Raw genomic sequence first — 23,078 nt, 5'->3', positions numbered from 1 at the left:
AGCTGATATTTGAGCAGTGTTTGGAGTACAAAGCCGTGTATTTGAATTTCAGAGTAAAGTTCGATGGACTGTACATTGAGTTTAACAAGGCAGCTGTGTGAATAGCAGGGAATGGACATTCAGTTCATAGCTCTGACTGAGACATGGCTGAAAGATGGGCAGGATTGGCAGCTTAACATTCTTGTTGCGGTGTATTCAGATGAAATACAGAGGGGGATAAAAGTAGGCGGGGGGTGGCAATATTGATCAAGGAATCAATTATAGCAGTGAAGAGGGATGATATCCTGGAAGGATCATCAAATGAAGCCATATGGAAAGAAGTAAATAACACAAAAGGGACAAACACACTGATGGGTACGTTCTTTAAGCCCCCAAAACAGTCAAGGAGGGATAAAGGATCGAATATGTAATCAAATTTCAGAAATGTGCAGGAATAATCAGACTTCACACTCTTCAGAACCTATGGCTTCCTGCACTGAGAGACTGGCGGCCGTCATGGAGAGACAAACCAAGCAGCTCACTAATGTGTTTTAACCTGAATTCAATCTCCTCATCTCGGAGCTCAGGTGCCCAGATCCAAGGTGTAAGGGGGACAAGGCACCCGGAATCACAGGGAGGAAAGCAGAGAGGGCCGAATGGGCCTCAAGTTGGCTGATGAGCAGCTGCTACTGCCACTGGGGAGTATCTCTGATAGGGCAGCCTTTCCTCCACTCCTCTACCATTAGTGCCACAGCAACAGGTGAGACTCCTCTCACTGTGTAGGAAACTCCCATCACTCCAGGGCCCACACAGCCTTTTTGGAGATGAGTTGCTTAGATTCTGCATTAAGTGATGGTGATGTGTCTGCTTGCTGTTCTGGCTGTATTTGTGTTTCATATTTGTGGTGAATTGGTTTGGATTTGGATTGACTGATGCCATCAAGGGGATTTGTGCTCATGTCAGCTCCTCTGAATGGCCTTATATGGAGGGGAGGGTGATTTTCCACCCTCAGTTTCAGTGGGCTGGAATGGCAGGGGGCAGAGTATCAAGAGGGAGTTCCAAAAAGGCTTTTAGGCTGGTGGCATTTCCCCACTCAATTGTCCCCTCCCAACATGCAATGACAGGAACTCCATTTCAAAACATTTTAATATAATTATCAGGCCTGCCCAAAGTGGCATTGGCTGTGTGAGTTAGGAGTTCAGGTGAGGGTTTGCTGCTGCTTTATTGCTGAGAGTTCATAACTTATCCTTCTTCTGAAGTATTTGCTTTGTTAGCTTTGTTTTGGGGACTCTTTTGTTTTGATTACTCTCTTGGAGCATTTCTATCAAGTGCTGCCTCCAGTGAACAGGGCAATGCTATCTGCACTTCAGTAGATGGGGATTATGAACTCTGCCCAGGGGAACTCCTCTGAGGAGGATGAGAGGGACAGAATGGAAAGGAGGCCAGGTGTCCCCAGGCAGCGTCACAGAGGGAGACCTGTGAGAGGAGAGGTGTATGAGGCACAAGGGATACAGGGCTAGCAGGGAGAGCAAAGCGGAAGGGATTGCAGAAGAAGCCACTATACTGATAACAGAATGTACAGGCAATGATCCAGTTACCTCAACATGGCGGAGATCCTGTGCCACAGGAGGCTCCACCTCTTTAGGGACACTGGGACATCAATTTGCCAGATGATTGGGCTGGAGATAGCCTCCAACTCTGTGTGGGCACCCAATGCCAGTGCCTCTGAAGGTCACAGTATCCCTCAATTTATTTGCATCGTATCTTTCTGAGGGGTCAATGGGGGATTTGTGTGGTGTGTCCCAATTAGCTGTCCACAGTTGCACCAAGTTTGTCATTGACACACTGTTCAGATTGGTCTGCACATTCATTCATTACTGGATGGACAAAACCAGCCAGGCTGAGCGAGCTAGAGGCTTTGCAACTATTGCTGGGTTCCATCACATCTAGGGTGCCATAGACTGCACTCATGTGGCATTCAAGGTGCCAGCAGGTCAGCTGGTGCTTTTATGAATAGAAAGCGTTACCACTCCATGAACATATAGATAGAACGTGACCACAACCTCTGTCAGGTACCCTGGCAGCTCCCATGATGGACTCCCATGTGCCAAGGCTGTTCATGGCTCCAGCTTGGCTGGATGGTTGTCTTCTGGGTGACAAAGGATATCTCCTGAAAACGTGGCTCATGACGTCACTCCAGTACCCAAGGACAGAAGCAGAGGAGAGATGCAATAGGGTTAATGCTTCCACAGGGGTGGTGGTTGAGAGGACCATTAGGCTACTGAAGATGAGGTTCCACTGTCAGGACCGATCTGGGGGTGCACATGTAATATCCTTCAGAGCATGTGTCACTTATTGTCGTCGTGTGCTGTGCTCTGCATAATCTGACACTGGGAAGGGGGGACCCACTGGATAATGAGGTTAATGAGGCAACTCCATAGACCTCAGATCCCACTATGGATCTGATGAGGAACCTGGGCAGGCACAGGGAAGACTTGGAAGCAGAGTTAAGGAACATTCAAAGAGGCAGGGACACCAAGGATGCCTGGATTCAACGCACCTTTAACTAGGCTACCAAGACATAGCTTTGATCTCAATACAAGGGCTCCATCTCCTTGACACACATTTCTGAGGAGGCAATCCCATGTCCCTAATGTCACCCTGCAACCTCTATAATAAAGTTTGTTGCTACTGCTGCATAAGGCACTGATGAAGCTTTCTCCTATGGAAAACATGAAGTACACTCATGGTACTGAAATAAAATCTTGGTCTATATCTTTACCAGAATTGCAAACAAGGAATATAATATAATGGGGTAGCTATTGTCACACAAAAACAATACATAACACAGATGAAATGCCAAGAATATCACCCGTGATAACACCATCCTGTGCTCATGGTGCCTTTGGGCAGAGCATGGTACATTCGCATGAAGAGCTGGCAGAGGAAGAGAGTGCCCAAGCTGAATCTGAGGCAAATGATGTAAGCTTGCGAGTGCTACGATTTGTTGCCCCCACCAGACATGCTGGCAGCAGCATTAAAGGCAGATAAGTGACAATGCTGTCGTGTCAGCCCTAATGATCTTGGCAGTCATCCTCTGGCTGATGGGGCTAGCACAGTAAGAAGTTTAACAACACCAGGTTAAAGTCCAACAGGTTTATTTGGTAGCAAAAGCCACAAGCTTTCGGAGCCTTAAGCCCCTTCCTCAGGTGAGTGGGAATTCTGTTCACAAACAGGGCATATTAAGACACAAACTCAATTTACAGAATCATGGTTGGAATGCGAATACTTACAGCTAATCAAGTCTTAAAGGTACAAACAATGTGAGTGGAGAGAGCATCTCTCTCCACTCACTCTCTCCACTCACATTGTTTGTATCTTTAAGACTTGATTAGCTGTAAGTATTCGCATTCCAACCATGATTCTGTAAATTGAGTTTGTGTCTTTATATGCCCCGTTTGTGAACAGAACTCCCACTCACCTGAAGAAGGAGCTTAAGGCTCCGAAAGCTTGTGGCTTTTGCTACCAAATAAACCTGTTGGACTTTAACCTGGTGTTGTTAAACTTCTTACTGTGTTTACCCCAGTCCAACGCCGGCATCTCCACATGATGGGGCTAGAGCAGGCTCTGCCAGGGAGGGTACGATCAATGACATGGCTGGCACTCCTCAGTTGTTGTGGCATCAAAAGATACCATAGTCACTGTCAGAGGGGCAGAGGAGTTGCTGTCCTCATCTGGAGTACTTTGGGAGCCCTCAGAGATGATAAGCAACTTGTCTGCCAATATGAGACACATCTGGACCTCCCTGCTCACCACTGATGGACGTTCACTTAGCAGAGTGATTAGGTCCCTCATCCATCTCTCACATTGGTAGTGAAAAAGTTTAAAGTTTATTTATTAGTGTCACAAGTAGGCTTATATTGACACGGCAATGAAGTTAACTGCGAAAATCTCCTGATGTCACAGCTAGTGTGTGGGCTTGCAGGTTTGAGCGTGACTTCTGGAACTCCTGATTCTGCTCTTGGAGCTGCCTCTCCATGAGAAATGCCACTCTCTCAATGGTAGAGGTTATGCACTTGGTGCTCAATGTCAGCGCAGTGCTCAAGCTCCTCATGGACTCCTGCATGATAGAGACCATGGTATGCAGACTCTCAGAGATCTCTGTCACATCTTCCTGTGCGTCCCACTGGACATCCAGCATCTGCTGCCTGATGGACAACTCCTGAATCTCATCACCTGCCTCAGATTCAGCTTTGTCCTGGTCTCCAGCACTCCGCTGACAGCTGGCACCTTGGGCACTCTCTGCCTCTGCCAGCTCTTCATGTAAATGTGCTGTGTCCTGCCTAAAGTGCACAACCATCTGACCGGTGACCTAAAGCCTACCAATGTGCTTATATCTGAATTGGCGCCTGCTAGTGAGAGAGAGTGTGACGTGGGTAAAACTGTGTGTGGGTCCTCCGACGATGTTATTAGAGAGTCCACGGGTTATCCAGGTGCCTCTGGAGGATAGCGCATCTGAGGGAGGAAGACAATATGTTAGTGGCATCAATCATCACATTGTGCATGTGCATGCCAGGCGGCCTGGTGAGACTTTGTACAGCAGCATCATGGTGGCATCATCATTGCTGAATCATTTGGAACTCTTGCCTGAAACCTATCTTTTGAGATGAGAGAATCTTGCATTGTTTCTAGTGTCCACCTGTCTTGCATCTGTCCACTGGATCCATACCTTCTTTTGATACACCTGTCTCTTTGTGACCTGATGACCTTGGTGGTTGTATGCACTTGAGCTTGAGGGTGTCCATCTCACATTTGCTCAGGATGAGTAATTTGCCCACCCCACCACCAGTTCTTGTGCATCAGCGGCATTATGGCTTCTCGTGTACAGACAAGGATCCATTCATTAGTCCACCCTCTATTTGCAACACCATATCAGCCCCTTTACCCCCAGGAACCAGGTTCAAATTCCCATCATCTTTGTACCCAGTCAGTTCTTCCAGCCCCAACAGGCCCAGGCCTGTGTGCCTTCTGTCACTCTGCACCTTACATTCCTGAGCACCATGAATGATGGCCATCTATCAAGACTTCTCCATATAATACTATACCAAATCTGCACCCCCACTGCCTAGTGCAGAAGATTATTAAACCTTTTTCAGCTCTGAATCCAGATGCATTACAATATGGGGAGGCGATGGTTTAGTGATATTATCGCTAGGCTATTAATCCAGAAGCTCAGCTAATGTCCAGGGGATCTGTGTTTGAATTCTGCCACGGCAGATGGTGAAATTTGAATTCAATAAATAAAAACCTAGAATTAAGAATCTACTGATGACCATGAAACCATTGCTGATTGTCGGAAAAACCCATCTGATTCACTAATGTCCTTTAGGGAAGAAAATCTGTCGTCCTTACCTGGTCTGGCCTACATGTGACTACAGAGCCACAGCAATGTGGTTGACTCTCAACTACCCTGTGAAAAGTCACTCAGTTTCAAGGACAACTCAGGATGGGCAATAAATGCTGGCCAGCCAGCAATGCCCATGTCCCACGGATGATTAAAAAAATGAAGTGCCTGCTGATTTGGGCTGCCACCTCAGCTCAGGCCTTCTCCGTTTTGTGGGCTGGCCTCTTCTTGTCATCCCTCGGCATCAGGATGTCCTGCCTGCACTCACTGCCTACACAAGAGTGTGCATGTACTCATCCATGAAATGGGGGACAGAGTTCCCACCTTCATTGTCCTCCTGCCTGATGTGTTGAGTGTCTGCTGATGCCATAATTATAGCTTATATTTGGACACCTCCCTGTGCCTCCTTTGGAACTCTGAGCAGCCTTCAGGGTACTGCCTCAGCTGACTTCAAACCCGCACCAGTTCCCCCCAGTGGCCCTGGCGCCCACCATGCTCCCACCCCTGCATTTCATGGAGATTGAGCAGAAGCAACACAAAGCTGCTTGAAAAGGGAGGTGGAGGAGTGGGTGAAGGGCCCTCTGCAGAAGGCCAAAGTCTGTAACTAGCAATTCTTTAACCTCAGTCTCAGCAAGGAACACTTGTGCGCCATTTCCATTTTACAAGGGAGTTGCTTACAGAAATCTGCCACCAGTTGCAGGCAGACTTGTAACCTCAGAGCAGGGCAAGGATGCTATTGTGAATGGTTGTCAAGGGATTGTGATCCTGAATTTTTTTGTAATCCTGAAATCTTGACTAGAGAGAACTAGGTGGACTTTACCAGGATGGTCGGCTTCCCCATGGTGCAGGGTGCCGTTGAATGCACGCATGTGACATTGTGGGCACCATAACTATAGCAGATGTGTAAAACCACAAAGGGTTCCACTGCTTCAATGTGTAGCTGGTATGCCACCATGCTCCAAATATTACACGGTTGAATGCTTGGTCTTCTAGCAGCAGTCATGATGTCTCTGTTTTGTGTGACTTTGCAGTATCATTAGTATTTGATTCAACATTCCAAATCAAATGAAGACTGCTGGATGGCAAGGGTTGACCATTCGGCTCATGAGTCTAATGTGCAACTCAAGCACATGTGGGCAGCATATGGACAGCCACATGAAATATCATCAAGCAGACTGCTGTGGCACTGAAGCAACACTTCCATTGCCTGGACCAGGAAGAGATCTGTATTATTCTCCCAATCTTGTGTCAGAATTCATCATGGTCTTTTTTTTCAAATTTTTATTCATTGAATCATTCAGTGTAGAAGAGGCCCTTCGGCCCTTCAAGTCCGCATCGACACAAAAGACACATCTGAACTTTCACCTAATCCAATCTACCAGCAATCTACTTGGCCCATAGCCCTCAATGTTATGATGTGCCAAGCGCTTATCCATTTTAAAGAATGTGAGGCACCCTGCCTCCACCACCCTCCCAGGCAGCGCATTCCAGACCGTCACCAACCTCTGGGTAAAAAAATGTTTCCTTACATTCCCCCCAAACCTCCTGCCCCTTATCTTGAACCTACATCCCCTTGTGACTGACCCTTCAATTAAGGGGAACAGCTGCTCTTTATCCACTCTGTCTATGTCTCTCATAATCTTTGTAGAGGACGGCCTAAACCGGGATGTTGGATTTATGTCACATTATCAGTAACCCCCACAGCTTGCCCCTGGTCTTGCATAATCTCACCAGCTGTTCTGTCTGGAACAATACACATCTCTTTAACCTGTGTTTAATGTTCCCTCCAACCACATTATCTGTACCTTTTAAGACCTGGCTGGCTGTAGAGATTTGCATTCTAATTAGTATTCTGTAACTTGATTTCTGTGTCTGTGCACTGTTGGAGAACAGAGACCACTCCATCTGACGAAGGAGCAGCAAGCTCCGAAAGCTTATGGTATTTGCTACCAAATAAACCTGTTGGACTTTAACCTGGTGTTGTGAGACTTCTTACTACTCTCATAATCTTGTACAGTCAATCGGATCGCTCCTCAGTCTTGTGTACTCCAACGAAAACAACCCATGCCTGCCCAACCTCTCTTCACAACTTAAATGTTCCATCCGAGGCATCATCCTGGTGAATCTCCTCTGCACCCCCTCCAGTGCAATCACAGCTTTCCCATAATGCAGTGACCAGAACTGCACACAGTGTTCTAGCTCTGGCCTCACCAAAGTTCTACGTAACTCCAACATGACTTCACTGCTTTTGTAATCTATGCCTCGATTGATAAAGGCAAGTGTCCCATATATGCCCTTTTCAGCACTCTACTAACATGCTCTTCCGCCTTCAGAGATCTGTGGACAAACACGCCAAGGTCCCTTTGTTGCACAGAACTTCCTAGTGCTCTACCATTCATTGAGTACTTCCTTGTCAAATTACTCCTTCCAGAGTGTGTCACCTTTTACTTTTCAGGATTAAATTCCATCTGCCACTTATCTGCCAATTTGACCATTCCGCCGATGTCTTCTTGTAGCCCAAGACACTCCGCATCACTGTTAACCACCCAGCCAATCTTTGTGTCATCTGAAAACTTACTAATCCTACCCCCACATAGTCATCTATGTCATTTATATAAATGATGAATAAAAGATCCCTGTCGTATGCCACTGGACACTGGCTTCCAGTCACTAAAGCAGTTGTCTACCATCACCGTCTGTTTCCTACAACTGAGCCAATTTTGAATCCACTTTATCAAATTATCCTGTATCCCATGTGGGACCTTGTCAAAAGTTTTGCTGAAATCCATATAAACTACATCGACTGCACTACCCTCGTCAACACACCTGGTCACCTCCTCAAAAACTTCAATCAAATTTGCTGGGCGTGACCTCCCTCTGACAAAGCCATGTGGACCATCCATGATCAGGCTTTGGCTCTCTAAGTGGAGATAGATGCTCTCCTTCAGAAATTTCTCCAATAGTTTCCCTACCATTGATGTGAGACTCACTGGTCTGTAGTTCCCTGGTTTATCTCTACAACCCTTCCTAAATAGCAGAAACACATTAGCTGTTCTCCAGTCATCTGGTACCTCCCCCATGGCCAGAGAGGAATTGAAAATTTGGGTCAGAGCCCCTGCAATCCCCTCCCTTGCCTCCCACAGTAACCTAGGGCACAATTCATCTGGACCTAGAGATTTATCCACTTTTAAGGCTGCCATAACCTCCAGTACATTGTCCTTCCCTATGTCAATTTGACACCTTCAATACCTTAGCCTTCCCTTTGTCAATGTTCATCCAAAAAACCAAATTCAAATTGAATCCAATTCATGGTCTCCACGTGAGGGACAAACAAGATCCAAGCTAACAAGATAAGACACTGCACCCCATCTTGGGTTTGATCAAACAAGATCCAAGCTGACAGGATGAGGCATTGCACCCCATCCCAGGCTTGATCTGACACTTCATCTTAGCCAAAAGGCCAAAATGCCTTTGAAAAATTTGCATCAGGTAAAGCCTCGGTTGCCATAATGAAACCACAGACTTGTCACCAGGTATTTGGGAAGCAATTGAAGAGATGAAGGAAGAGAAAGAGGAGGATGGACATCGGGCAGAGAAATGGCCACTGACAGTTACCAGCCTGCCCTTGTTGCCAATCTCCATTGTCCCCCTCTCCTTATGAATCTATTCCAAGAGATCCACCTTTAACAGCACTTAACTTTTTCTTGGTTGACCAGTGATCCTGGGACTTTGAGAGGCGCTGTTCCAGCAGTATTCACGGCCTCCTCTGTGATGCTGCCAAGTGCAATGTTTGCTGGTCTCTGATCGGCCACAGGTCTTAGCGAACAGCAAGTCCTCTTCCAGGGTCCTCAGTTTGGAGGAGGGCCCACCACTGTCCACTTAACTGCCTGATATGCAGAAGATATGGTGGGCCTTCCTCTTCAGAGACAGCGTGGGTGTCTCGCCACAAAGGTGCCTGATGAGTATTTGAAGATTTTGGAGAGAAAATCACGATTAGATTTAGGATTGTAGTTGATGAGATGAATAGGTCGAATATGGCCTGATTGAGAAGAGGGAAGATTCTCAACATTTTCAGGAGGGTATTTTCAAGAACAGCTTTATGGTATGAATGGGTAAGGGATCACTCATAGTATCAGTGAGCACCGGGAGCAGGTATATTATGGCTCAGATCAAGAGCTGATGGGAAGCTGACCAAGGTAGCACAAAACGGGTGTGAAAGCAGATGACCCGGTGAGGGAGTTAGGTGAGAGATGTGGGAAAAGCTGTAGATCTGGTTGGAGGAGAATGAGTATTCGCATCATTGTGTTTTGAACAATGAATTTTATTGTGAAATCCTCTGAAAGGAAAGAATTTTCACTATCTTGATACATCTTGACATCATTGACAATTTTTGTACGATTATCTTGTTTTAGTAGCTTTTGTTGCATGGAAATGTAATTAATTTTATATTTGGTTTGAACAGATGCAGATTCACAAAGATGCAACAAAGTTGTTATGGACACCAGCATTTCCTAAGTTTGCAGTTCCTATTTCACACATGAAAGAAACCTTATTTCCCAAATTACAAGTGGGAACGGTAATTAAAATAAAATTCATCTTCAACCTTGTTTTCACTTCACAAAAAATTGTGTTCTGATTTCTATGTTGATTCCAGGGAAAAATATATATCTGCCTGATCTACAATAAATTAATAAACTAAAAAAGAACAGCTAATTTTGTTAATACAACACCCTAAGTGCTGTTATTGTGCTTAATTGTTTGTCATTTTGGGTCCAGTTTCACCCCCAGTCTACCCTCTTCCTTTCCTGAACACATTGCAGTGATGTAGAGGGATTGTTTGAATAGTACTGAGTGCTTTCTAATTCTTTATCAAAATGATCGTTCTTGTGTGAAAACACACAGAGTTAGTATTGACTGGTTATTTCCAATGTGGAGATCGGACATGAACTCATACTATTTCCACCAAGCAGATAAAACAAAGGCAAGTAAATGGAATCGAGGTACAGATCAGACACGATCAAATTCAGGGTTCTCCTAACTGGATTCTGCAGAACCCCCTCATCAGGGTCTGGCCGTTTTAATTTTTTTTAAAAGCTGTCCTTCCAGCTTGACCAATTGAAGGCAGTTGAATCACTTTGCTCGATAGTGATAGTCCACGAGTCAGCTTATTTGCAGCCAATGAACTGAGAAGCCGGCCACTGATTTGACGAGCTGGAAATATTTTTATTTTAACTCACAGGCAAGTGAGAGGCTGGAGCAGTGGGGGCCCTGGGGGGCTCAAGAAAGGAAACTGGGGCCGTGAACTGGGTCTGTGAGAAATTCGAGAGAGGGAGCAGAGGTTGTAAGGGGCCACGGTGACTTGAGAGAGGGAGCGGGGCCCAGCCCAAGAGAGGCCGGTGCCATGGGAACTGGACAGGAGAGGCTAGGTCTGTGAGAGCTCTAGGGGGGGCACTGCCAATGTGCTGGGGACATTGCCAAGGGGGCCTGAATGGGGTAGGGACTGAATGAGGATGGGGCCTCGAGGGGAGGGTCATGTTGCAGGGCTATGAAGGGAAGGGTCTGAAGGGGTGGGACATGAGTGGGGCATGCCGGGGTTCAATAAGGGAAACCCATTGGGAGGGCCCCAATACTCCAATGACAGCGGTCCATGTCAGGGAGGGGTCAGGGAAACATGCTGCCAATGAGGGAGAGGGTCCGATGTCCTTGAGAGGGTGGGTATCTTCCAATGGCATGTTTAGGCCCTGCTCCTTCCAGAATTGTCATGCAACTCACCACTCGCCCAAAAAATGACGAATTTTGCGAGATTTTTTAAAAGTGTCCAGCTAGCGTGAAAACAAGAGTTGCTGATCCATTTTTTGGGTGAGTTTTCACACTCAATCTGATGCACTCAGTATTTGAAAATGTGGGCTAGAGCGTTTCTAGCCACGAGAGGCAGTGGGCGAGGTCTAATTCGCCAGACAGCCAGCAGCTCAGATTGGAGCCACAAACTGCACATGCGCAGGAAAAGTGGAAAAACCCCCCAGCCCTGCTGACAGAACACCCCCGCCCGGGCCTGATACAGCCCTCGCCACCCCCCCCCCCCCCCCACCGCCCCTCCGCACCTGATATCTTGGAAGACTCCTCAGAGGAAGTGGATTAAGGGACCTCCGAAGCCCATGCCCGTGACTAACTTGTTTCTAATTAGCCTCTAACAGGGTGTACTTAGCCCGCCGGCTGCCAGAGGGACCCTGCACGCTGGTGTCAGTGGGGAAGGCCCCTCAATGCTCTGCTACTGAGAAAATCAAGGACCTCAAACAATTCACTGGTTACCGCGGGTGGCATGTATTGGCAGCGACTTACAGCATCTGCCATGGCATCCCCAGAATCCACAAGAGATTCCCTCCCCCCCCCACCACATCTGTCCTGGGGCCCTGCATGAGGGTTCAGTGCTCCCTTACCCACCACCAAGACGTGGGCCCAGGTGCAAGAGTGCATGCAGAGCTCAGGTAGGAGTCAGACTAGTTTACACCAGGGCATCATCACAATGGTACATAGCGAGTCATCATCACCCTCCTGTCTGCCATAGAAACTCGCTAACACAGCGTACCCAGGCCCACCACTCTGGCATTACAATGTTGCAGGAGATTGTAGGACTCCAAGGGGTGGATGGTGGATGGGGGGGGGGGGGGGGCAGGAGATTGTAGGACTCCAAGGGGTGGATGGTGGATTGGGGGGGGGGGGGGGGAGGTTGGGGGCGGGGGAATGGAACCCACGTGCGGCAACATAGACAGCTGGGTGGCAAGATGGGCCTCATTATATCAGGCCTCCGCATAGACATCATCAGCCAAGTCTGAAGTGGTTTCCCTATGTCTCCCACGAGCCATCCCTGCGCCCTGACAAGTGGCGTCCCTCAGGGGTCAGTCTGGGACCTTTGCTGTTTGTAATATATATATAAATGATTTGGAGGAAAATGTAACTGGTTTGATTCGTAAGTCTGCGGACAACACAAAGGTTGGTGTTTTTGTGGATAGCGATGAGGACCATCAGAGGATACAGCAGGATATAGATCGGTTGGAGGCTTGGATGGAGAGATGGCAGATGGAGGTTAATTCGGACAAATGTGATGTAGTGCATTTTGGAAGGTCTAATACAGATAGGAAATATACAGTAAATGGCAGAACCCTTAGGAGTATTGTTAGGCAGAGGCTCTGGGTGTACAGGTACACAGGTCACTGAAAGTGGCAATGCAGGTGGAGAAGGCATACGGCATGCTCATCGGCCAGGGCATTGAGTTTAAACATTGGCAAGTCATGTTGCAGTTTTCTAGAACCTTAGTTAGGCCGCACTTGGAATATAGTGTTCAATTCTGGTCTCCACACTACCAGAAGGATGTGGAGGCTTTGGAGAGGGTACAGAAAAGATTTACCAGGATGTTGCCTGGTATGGACGGTATTAGCTATGAGGAGAGGTGGAGAAACTTGGTTTGTTCTCACTGGAATGACGGAGGTTGAGGGGTGACCTGATAGAAGTCTACAAGAATATGAGGGGCATGGACAGAGTGGATAGTCAGAAACTTTTTCCCAGGGTGGAAGAGTCAATTACTAGGGGGCATAGGTTTAAGGTGCGAGGGGCAAGGTTTAAAGGAGATGTACAAGGCACGTTTTTTACACAGAAGGTGGTGGGTGCCTGGAACTTGCTGCCGGGGGAGGTAGTGGAAGCAGATACGATAGTGACTTTTAAGGGGTATCTGGACAAATGCATGAATAGGATGGGAACAGAGGGATATGGTCCCCAGAAGGGTAGGGGGTTTTAGTTCAGTCAGTATGGTCGGTGCAGGCTTGGAGGGCCGAAGGGCCTGTTCCTGTGCTGCAATTTTCTTTGTTCTTTGTTCTTTGTCCTGGGCTCCTCGAGGACCTCTGGGACATTGGAGCTCTTCAATATAAAACTGTCATGCACACTGCTGGATGTCTGGTTCAGATGTGCATGATTTTCAGCTGTTGGTCACACATCAACTGCACATTTATTGAATGGAAGCCTTCTGTTCATGAATCTTCCTGGAGTCTTCACCGGGGCCTTGAGGGTATTGTGGGTGCAGTCTATAACTCCGCTGCACATTTGGCATCCCTGCGATGGCCGTGAATTCTGCAGCCCGGGCTTCCTGCTGGGCCTGGTCCAGGTCAAATTTAATATACTGGCCAAACAGAGCATCCGTGATCTCCCCCACGGATGCTTGTGTGACACCACAAAGGTCTCCACTGGCGGTCCGGAAGGACCCGGTGGCATAGAAGTTTAAGGCGACGTCCTTTCATAGCCACCGGGAGTGGGTGCCCCCCCGACCCCCCCCCCCCCCCTGCCGTGCTCCGAGGTGCCAGATCCTGTAACAAATGGCACAGGCGTTGCACTGTCTCCTTTCGGAGCCGGAACTCTCGGCAGCACGCAATGTCCGACAGTTGTTTGAAGGACACTCGTATGCGGAACTGTCGGGGTCTCCATTCCCTCCTTCTCCTTCCCCCCCTTCTCCCTCGGGGCAAATGGCAGCCATGTCCTGTCTCTGGTGGTCGTCTTCCTCTCCTCCTGCGAGTGGTAAGGCCTGTGCCTCCTCTGCCCGCAATTTATCCTCCTGCTCCTCCTCCTCTGCTCCAGCAGCAATCAAATGGACAGTAAGATCAATGGGTTACATCCCAAAATCCATCTCGTCAATCTGAAGGTGGGGGGGGGGGGGGGGGGGGGGGGGGGGGGGGAGCCAGATGGAGAGATTAAAGAACTCTGCTCGCCTGCACCCCAGCAAAATGCCCCATTCCCCTATAACCCCCCAATGACCCCCAGCAGTGCACACTCCCCATTCCTCCCAGACAGCTCCCTAGCAACACACACTCCCCATAACCCCTCCCAACAGACCCCCAGCAACACCCAGTCCCCATACTCCCCACAGACCCCCAGCAATACACATTCCCCATATCCCCCACAGACCCCCAGCAACACACACTCCCCATACCCCCCACAGACCCCTAGCAACACACATTCCCCATAAATCCTCACAGACCCTCAGCAACACACACTCCCCATACCCCCCCCCACAGACCCCCAGCAACACGCATTCCTCATACCCCCACAGACCCCCAGCAGCACACGCTCCTCATACGCCCCCCACAGACCCCCAGCAACACATACTCCCATTACCCCCCCACAGATCCCCAACAACACGCATTCCTCATACCCTCCACAGAACCCCAGCAGCACATTCCCCAACCCCCCCCCACAGATCCCAGAATGGCAACACATTCCTTCCCCCACCTCCCGCCACCACTCACAAACACACACCCAGAACCCATGCAGTTATGGCCTCAGACAGTGCTGCCTGACAGGTCCTGAGGCTGCAGCACTGCCACTTCAGAGAGTTTCCAGCATATCCCTCACCTGAAACAGTGCTTGCTGCTGCCAGCACTAGGACCCAGAGTCAGTGCCAAAACCCAAGGTCAGCGCTCTGACCCGGATCCGTGCTGAGAGTCCGAGGTTGGATCCCATGAGCAACAACAGCCCCTCACCCCCTGCACACTTGCAACCCTCCCCACGTCCCGAATGCAACATGGCTGCCATGAAACACCCCACCCCGAGCAGTACTGAGCAGTTTGAAAGCAGAGACTTACCTCCTCGCTCAGCCTCACTGCTCAAGCGCCTGAATGTGACTTTTATACTTGAGGTGTTTTCCTGACCAATCCGGCTGCAGTGAACGAGGTCATTAAAGCAGGTGAGCTGGGCGATTGGGAATGAAGCTCACTAATTACATTGTGATGAATGCAAAAAAAGGCTAATTGACATTTCGCCCATTTTGGGCAGGGTCCCGATCGCGCCGATTTTTTTTCTCGGTAAAATGGAAATGGGCACCATTCCCACTAGTCACATCACGCCCTATTTTACAACATTTTCCCGCTTCAGTCAGGGAGGCGATGGCCTGGTGGTGTTATCGCTAGATTATTAATCCAGAAACTCAGCTAATGTTCTGGGGATCCGGGTTCGAATCCTGCCACAGCAGGTGATGGAATTTGAATTTGAATTCAATACAAAATACCTGGAATTGTCGATTATCGGAAAAACCCATCTGGTTCACTGATGTCCTTTAGGGAAGGAAATCTGCCATCCTTACCTGGTCTGACTTACATGTGACTCCAGAGCTACAGCAATGTGGTTGACTCTCAATTGCCTCAGGCAACTAGGGATGGGCAACAAATGCTGGCCAGCCAGTGACACTCATGTCCCCTGAATGAGTATGTGTGTGTGTGAGAGCGGGGTTATTGTGTTTGTGTGTGTGCATGTATGAAAGAGAGGGGTGAGTGTGTTTGTGTGGGGTGAGTGTGAGAGAGAGGGGTGAGTGTGTGGATGAAAGAGAGGGGTGAATGTGTGCGTGTGGGAGAGAGGGATGAGTGTGTGTGTGAGAGAGAGGGGTGAGTGTGTGGATGAAAGAGAGGGGTGAGTGTGTGTGTGGGAGAGAGGGATGAGTGTGTGTGTGAGAGAGAGGGGTGAGTGTATTTGTGTGGGATGAGTGTGTGCGTGAGAGAGAGGGGTGAGTGTGTGAGAGATAGAGAGGGGTGAGTGTGTGGATGAAAGAGAGGAGTGAGTGTGTGTGAGAGAGGTGAGTGTGTGCGCAAGAGAGGGTTGAGTGTATGTATGATAGAGAGGAGTGAATGTGTGTGAGAAGAGAGGGGTGAGTGCATGTTAATGTGTGTGGGGATTTTCCATTCCCCCACAGTGTGTTTTGTGGTGGTTGAGGTGGTCTGCCATTGGCTGGCAGCGGGATCTTCTGGTCCCACTGCTGTCATTGGGTTTCCCCTTGTTCACATGGAACAGGCTTGATGGGTCAAATGGCCTATTCTTGTTCCTATTTCTTAAGATATTGCAATCTGACTGAGGAACAATGAAAATGGCTACCCATGCGGCAGCAAACATTAACCAATAATAATGAGCAATTGGGAGCCTAATGACAGGACAGGACTCTGCTAAGTTCTGCTAGATATTGGAGTGGATTCTGCTGAATACCAAGAGCAGCAGATCCATGGAGGCAGGCTCCCACTCGCAGACCAAATGCCCATCGGGGCTGAAGTCTCCATGCCCCGATGATGAAATTGTGGGTAGGAATGACCAAAGCTGTGGTCCCCTCCAAGAAGGGGTTTTCCCTTTGCTACGAGGCTAATAGCTTTGGTCCTCATCATTTTTAAAATTGATGTCTTCCTGCCAGAACAGTGTTCACTTCTCCTCGTGCGCCTGCCATCCTTCCAAGTATTCTCATTGCTTCTGCAGCCACAGGACCCAATGTGCCACCCTAAATTGGATGACAGACACAGAGGTGGGCCAAGTAGGAGACTGTTTCCACAACATTGCACCATGGCACATATTGCAGACCTGTGTGGAATAATGACCGAGAAATGCCCCCAACTGCTGAAAACTGTTAGAATACCAGATCAGAAAACCCAAGGAATATTATGAAATCAGACTAGACCCCCAACAATGTGCTATTTTGGCCTTAATGTGAGGATATGCTGTTTCACTCCAGGCATGATTCTGCTAACACACTGGGAAGTTTTTATCAAACAAATTTGATTTAACAGCACAGTTTAACTATAACAAATGAATTAACTTAACTTTTAACAATTGAACAATTGAACAAGCTGACAAGATACAATTCGTAAGTGCTAATCTCTCACTATGAGTTCCAATTCAAGCAATATTCCTCTTATAGATTTAAACTCATTTTTAAAATCAGTTAGGAAACGCAGGTATACTTGGTTATACTTAGGTTAATACTCCTAGAGCTTTCAAAACACTTCTGGAGAGAGCGAGAGAGAGAGAGAGAACCATGCAGTAACGTTGTTTTAAAAATAAAAGAGACACTGTTTTTCCTTGCAAGCTGAGCTCCTCCCATTAAACATGACTCTGTATACCTTGTCCGAAATCCCAGGAGAATCTAAACAAACAAAAGATCCATTAACTCTACAAAGAAACACATCCTAGCAAAAATAAATTATTATCCTGCTCTCAGCAGTTGAGCTGCATATTTTCCTACATAATCGACTCTTGTAACAAAACACTGCCTCTTAAACCCCATCTTTGAGGGCAGCACGATGGCACTGTGGTTAGTACTGCTGCCCCACAGCACCAGGGACCTGGGTTCAATCCCAGCCTCGGGTCACTGTCTGTGCGGAGTTTGCACCTTCTCCCCATGTCTTCATGGGTTTCCTCCGGGTGCTCTGTCTTCCTCCCACAGTCCAAAGATGTGCAGGTTAGGTGGCTCAGCTGTGCTAAATTGCCCCTTAATGCCAGGGAGATCAGCAGGTTAAGTAAATGGGGTTACAGAGATAGAGCCTGGGTAGGATTGTTGTCGGAGCAGGCTCGTAGGACCGGATGGCCTCTTTGGCTCTGTAGGGATTCTATGATTCTAAACCTAAAATACATCAGAATAATACAGTATCATCACATAACAAACAATCACAATAAGATTCAGCCCCATTTTTTGTTTATGTGACTTGAATTTTGGAGTTTAATCATAGAAATCATAGAAACCCTACAGTGCAGAAGGAGGCCATTCGGCCCATCGAGTCTGCACCGACCACAATCCCACCCAGGCCCTTCCCCTACATATTTACCCGCTAATCCCTCTAACCTATCCATCTCAGGACTCTAAGGGACAATTTTTAACCTGGCCAATCAACCTAACCCGCACATCTTTGGACTGTGGGAGGAAACCGGAGCACCCGGAGGAAACCCACGCAGACACGAGGAGAATGTGCAAACTCCACACAGACAGTGACCCAAGCCAGGAATTGAACCCAGGACCCTGGAGCTGTGAAGCAGCAGTGCTAACCACTGTGCTACCGTGCCACCGAGTTTAGTGAATACATTTGAGATTGTGATATGAAGAATTGTTGAAATAGGGGAGCCATAAGAAATAAGTAATAAAATATTGTGAAAAATGTATTATCTTAGGGAATTAAATTAAATAGATATTTTTGGTTGCAAAACCTTTATCTTTTAATTGTATAGCTAATTACATTTTTGAATGAATCAGTGCTTCCAAACTAATATTACTGTTCAAATTCAAATTTTTGGCATATGGAGCCAAGATTTTAACATATAATTTTGTTGAACAATCTTTATACCAACACTAAAGGATCAGGTGGATGAATATGACTTTGCCATGAAAACATTCCACTTGGATCGTGAGTATGACATGGATGAGGAGCAGGAACGTTTGGAAGAGAAAGCTGCAATGGTATGAATCACCTATGCTTCTATGTTTAATATCTGACACAACAAATTCAAGTTTCCTTTCTCAGGAACTGAAAGGGATTATTTTCGTGATGCTTGCAACCAGGAAATGGCTATTTTGTCATGGGCAAAAGTCAAGAAAAAGGAATGGAAATTTGTGCCGTTGGGTCTTTGTCCCTTTCACATTGCCTTGAGATTTTGGAGGTTCGATTAGGCTGGGGCTAGAACAGAGCCTGCATCTGATTCTGTCATTGTGTTTATGCCTGTGATAGGCACAGGCCTGTTGGTATAATGCAAATGATCAGTAAGGGCTTACAGATCTCTTTTCTCATTTTTCTATTAGAACAGCATTTTGCCCTGTTTCTAGATCTCTGCTAACTGGAGGGTGTGTGGAGGTCTTGGAGCAGTCAAATGTTAGGTGCAAAATGGTATGTTTTTATTCTTTTCCTGCAAATTTTTGAAGCAATGGTGTCTTTGCTGCTCTTGGTGCTCTTAATCAGCAGTCTTAGGCTTGATCTAGGAATCCCAATGAACAGCTGAAACCTGAAAGTTCTTTCTTATCCTTTGTGCTGAAGGTATTGGGAGTAGTATGTTAGCAGGGTAGAGGATTGGTTAACTGAGAGAAGACAGAGAGTTGGGATAAGAGGAGCATTTTCAGGATGGCAATCTGTAACTAGTGGAATGCCACAGGGATCGGTGCTGGGACCACAACTATTTACAATATATATTAATGACTTGGATGAGGGAAGTGAATGTATCGCCAAGTTTACGGATGACACAAAATAGATGGGAAGATGGCAATTCTCTGACCTTGCCGCACTGTTAGTAGATCACTTAGATCCCGGGGAATAGCTTGCAGGCCCGAAAATCCGTTTTGTACCCGGCGCCAAGCAGTTTGTGATTCTTCTGGCCTCTTTCCGATAACTCAAACCCATTTGCACATTGACAATTTTACAATCCTTTTCCTAGTTTCGTGGCCTTGCTCCCCCCATCTCTGTAATCTCCTCTAGTCCTACAATCCTCTGTGATATCTACTTTCCTCCAATCCTGCCCTCTGCGCATATACGATTTTAATCATCCTTCATTGATGACCACACTTGCAACTCTTTGGCCTTTAAGCTTTGAAATGAAACCTCTCAGCTTTTCTCTTTTTTCCCCCTTTAAGATGTTCCTAAAATGATCTTTGATCAAATCTTTGGCCCTCTTTCCTGATATCTTCTTCTGTGGTTCAGTCACAAAACATTTTTTTATTGCTAACAGTTCTATTAAGTACCTTAGGATGTTAGTTAATGGTGCTACATGCTTACAAATTGTTGTCAGACATAATAACATCTGTTTTATTTCAGTTTAGGACACTTTTCAAAAAGCACAACTCCTTTCCAGATCTACGAGTTCTTTCTTTTTATTCTTCCGATGAATCATTTAGAAACAATAACTTTCAGGTACCTTTTACATTTTGCCGTATGATCATACATGATCATGAAATATGTTACAAATTTTAAAGTGTGAATGTTTTTTTACTTATGTGTCTAATCTATTTTGACAGTAAACATATCAGAAGATATCCATTGATTGACAGTGAATGATGCTTCTATAATTAGAATATTTTCAGTACATAATTTATCAAAATCTTTATATTAATAACTTGGTTTTATGTTTTATATGGACTGCAGAGGGCACTAAAATAAATGTAACATTTTATTTTGCTTGAAATTCAGATAAAGACCCCGGAAACCACTGTATATCATCCTGAAGAAAAGCGGAAAATAATTGTATTTATCTCTTTAAATAACACTATTGACAAGCCTTCGACTGTCAAGCACAGCTCTTTACCAAACCTCAGCCTCTTTGATGATGAGTCCGGCCTGACAATAACTGCTCCTTTTCAAACTCTGATGAAGGAGGTAGAACTCCAAAGGCAACAGTTAATTCAGGCAACATTACAGACAACTGTAGAAAGTGAACATCTAAAAAAAGAATCACAAAACAGTATAATCACTGAAGCTCCTCAGCTCCTGAAATCACCGTCACTAATCAAATTAGTTGATGAAAAGCAACGTGCAACCTCGGTTTCAGAATCCGAACAAGTTGTCAAAGGAACCAAAAAAACAAAACACCAAAAGAAAGTTAAAGCTTATATGAGAAAGTCATTATTACCACGAAAGTTAGCTTTTGCTTACAGAAAACTGTTGATGCCTGCAAAAGTTCTCAAAAGGTTTACTAATTATGATTTTAAGAATTAGTAAGATATTATCAAAAACTGAACTTTTGTTATTGTATAATTTATAATTTAATGTTTTAAACTCCCTTAAACAGATCTGAATCTTTGTCTACAATAGTTCGCCTGCCTGTCATTGGTGGAAAAGAACCTCGGCCTAAAATTCTCCAGCGAAATTTGAGCCTTCCATCCCTATTTAACTTTGAAAGCTATGCAAAAAAGCAAGGAGGAATTCCTAAAGGTGCAGATGTCAGAGAGTGGGTCAGAGATATCTGGAACGTATGGTTTGATGAAATCTACCCGCCACCAGAACCATCCAGTGAGACAACTGTCCCAAAAAAAGATAGCCCTTTGGCTCTGAAAGGAAAAAAATCTTCTAATTTGCATCCCAACCTGATCAAGGTTGAACTGCAGAATATACAGGATTCAGATGAAAAGAAAACAGCAGTGTATCCTGCGGCTGAGGAGTCTGAAGCCATTCGGGCTGCCTTGCAGTCTGCACTTAGTGAACTAACATACCAGATAGCTGTAAATGGCGAAGCCACCGCATTCAACTACTGCCGCCGAGGAGCTGTGAACAGAAGGTTGGGACAGTTAAAATCAGCCATGGAAGATTTAAATGAAGTAAGTGCACACAGAACTGAAGATGCTAGATTTGTAATGATCTTGTTGGAAGCTGTTCTGTGTTACTGTTCACACTTTCTTTAGCATGAAGAAACGTTAGTTGAGAATTAAGGGAGAAAGAGAAAAACTGATTAATTAGAAATTTGAAAGCAGCTAAACTCGACAATTATCTCCAAAACACCAAGCATTGTTTCTCTTTTGGATGCACTTCCATCCTTCCATTTGTTTTATTTATTTGCTGATAGCTCTGATATAAGGATCTATGTCTATTTTAAGAGGTTAGTGATGTTGCAATAGCTACCTAGATGCTTTCCTATCATTATTTTTTCACTATGGCTGGGATTTTACCGATTCACCTGCCCATCGATGGGCGGACTGAGCCCTTAAAAAAACACGAGAATTGAGAAACCAGGATCACGCCTGATTTCTCGGCTCTCACAATCTTAAGAGAGAAGAATCAGATTTCTGCACATGTGCAATAGCTCCCTCTGCAGTTGCTATTGTTCATGTGCAGGCACAGAGGCTCAATCCACTGTCTGTAGCAGCTAGAAAAGGTCTAGACCATTTTTCCATGCACTATATATACTAGATTGAGCATTAAAATTCACCCAAAACCGGATCTGCAACTCTCCCATTTTCACACTAGCTGGACACTTAGAATCATTCTCGTAAAATTCCCCCCATACGTTTTCATCATGCTTAGCTGTTATACTTTTCTGTCATGAGCAAACTTACCTCTTGATTTTACTTGCTTTGTTCCAGTTCTCCACATTTCATTTTCAAGGTATTTGGGCCTAGAAGTGTAGCTGTGCAGCACATTTGTTCAGGCACTAAATGATCTCCTAAATCTCTTAAGTAGCATACAAACAAGCACATGACCATGAAGAGTTGGACCTCTACGACTCAACATATTGGTAGAAGCCAAAATTTCAGTATAGTGCCCATACATGAAACAGGCAATAACCGCTTTTAATATGCAAATAAGGGGTGTAGTGCTTGTTTGAGGCCTCCACTCGATTGTTTTTCCCTAATGCTCAAGAAAACCAGTTCTATGTATGACTTAAAAGAGACCTCAGAAAGGCTGCAACGAACAAAGAGAGTTTTAACTTATTTCAAAATGAAGCTGGAAGGAGTAGGAATGCTAACTCTGACCACAAGTTCAAAGGACATGGACTACTCACCCCAACTTCAGAACCACTACTGATATGTCTCTTTCCAAGTTCCGTTAGCTACCTTCCCCCACTCAACCTCCATTGCTGCCACTACCACCCTTCCAGCTGACCTTAATTCCCAAATCTAGTTGTTCTCTTTCCGTGTCACCCTCTTCATCAATAACCTGAGTTCAGTTGTCTTGCCAACTGATTATAGAGCCCCGGGGTGGCGTTTTCTGGCCACACTCACCCCAAGACTGTAAATTCCCGCTTGAGGTCAATGGACTGTTGCATGGTCCACTCCTGCCCGCTACGATTCCCGTGGCGGGTGGGACGGGAAACTTCCGGCCCAGTCGATGATTGCACTTATCTTGCAAGGTTCCAGTTGCACTGGGCAGGCAGCTCAATCTGAATAGGACACATTCCTGGAATGAAGGGCTTATTTTATGAAAAAAGAATGAAT

General features: G+C 46.2%; 1 protein-coding gene across 1 annotated transcript in view; it reads left to right on the top strand.

The window, feature by feature from the left end:
- The window catches only part of ttc6 (tetratricopeptide repeat domain 6), a 217,118-nt gene that overhangs the window by 15,450 nt on the left and 178,590 nt on the right, over positions 1-23,078 (top strand). Inside the window, exons 5-10 of the mRNA XM_078233109.1 lie at positions 2,893-2,961; positions 9,846-9,959; positions 18,525-18,626; positions 19,969-20,064; positions 20,341-20,837; positions 20,939-21,464. Coding sequence (XP_078089235.1) covers positions 2,893-2,961; positions 9,846-9,959; positions 18,525-18,626; positions 19,969-20,064; positions 20,341-20,837; positions 20,939-21,464 — 1,404 coding nt within the window. The remainder of the gene's footprint in view (positions 1-2,892; positions 2,962-9,845; positions 9,960-18,524; positions 18,627-19,968; positions 20,065-20,340; positions 20,838-20,938; positions 21,465-23,078) is intronic.

The sequence above is a fragment of the Mustelus asterias genome, chromosome 18 (genome assembly GCF_964213995.1).
Source record: "Mustelus asterias chromosome 18, sMusAst1.hap1.1, whole genome shotgun sequence".
NCBI lineage: Eukaryota > Metazoa > Chordata > Chondrichthyes > Carcharhiniformes > Triakidae > Mustelus > Mustelus asterias.
This window is presented reverse-complemented; position numbering and strand designations above follow the sequence as displayed.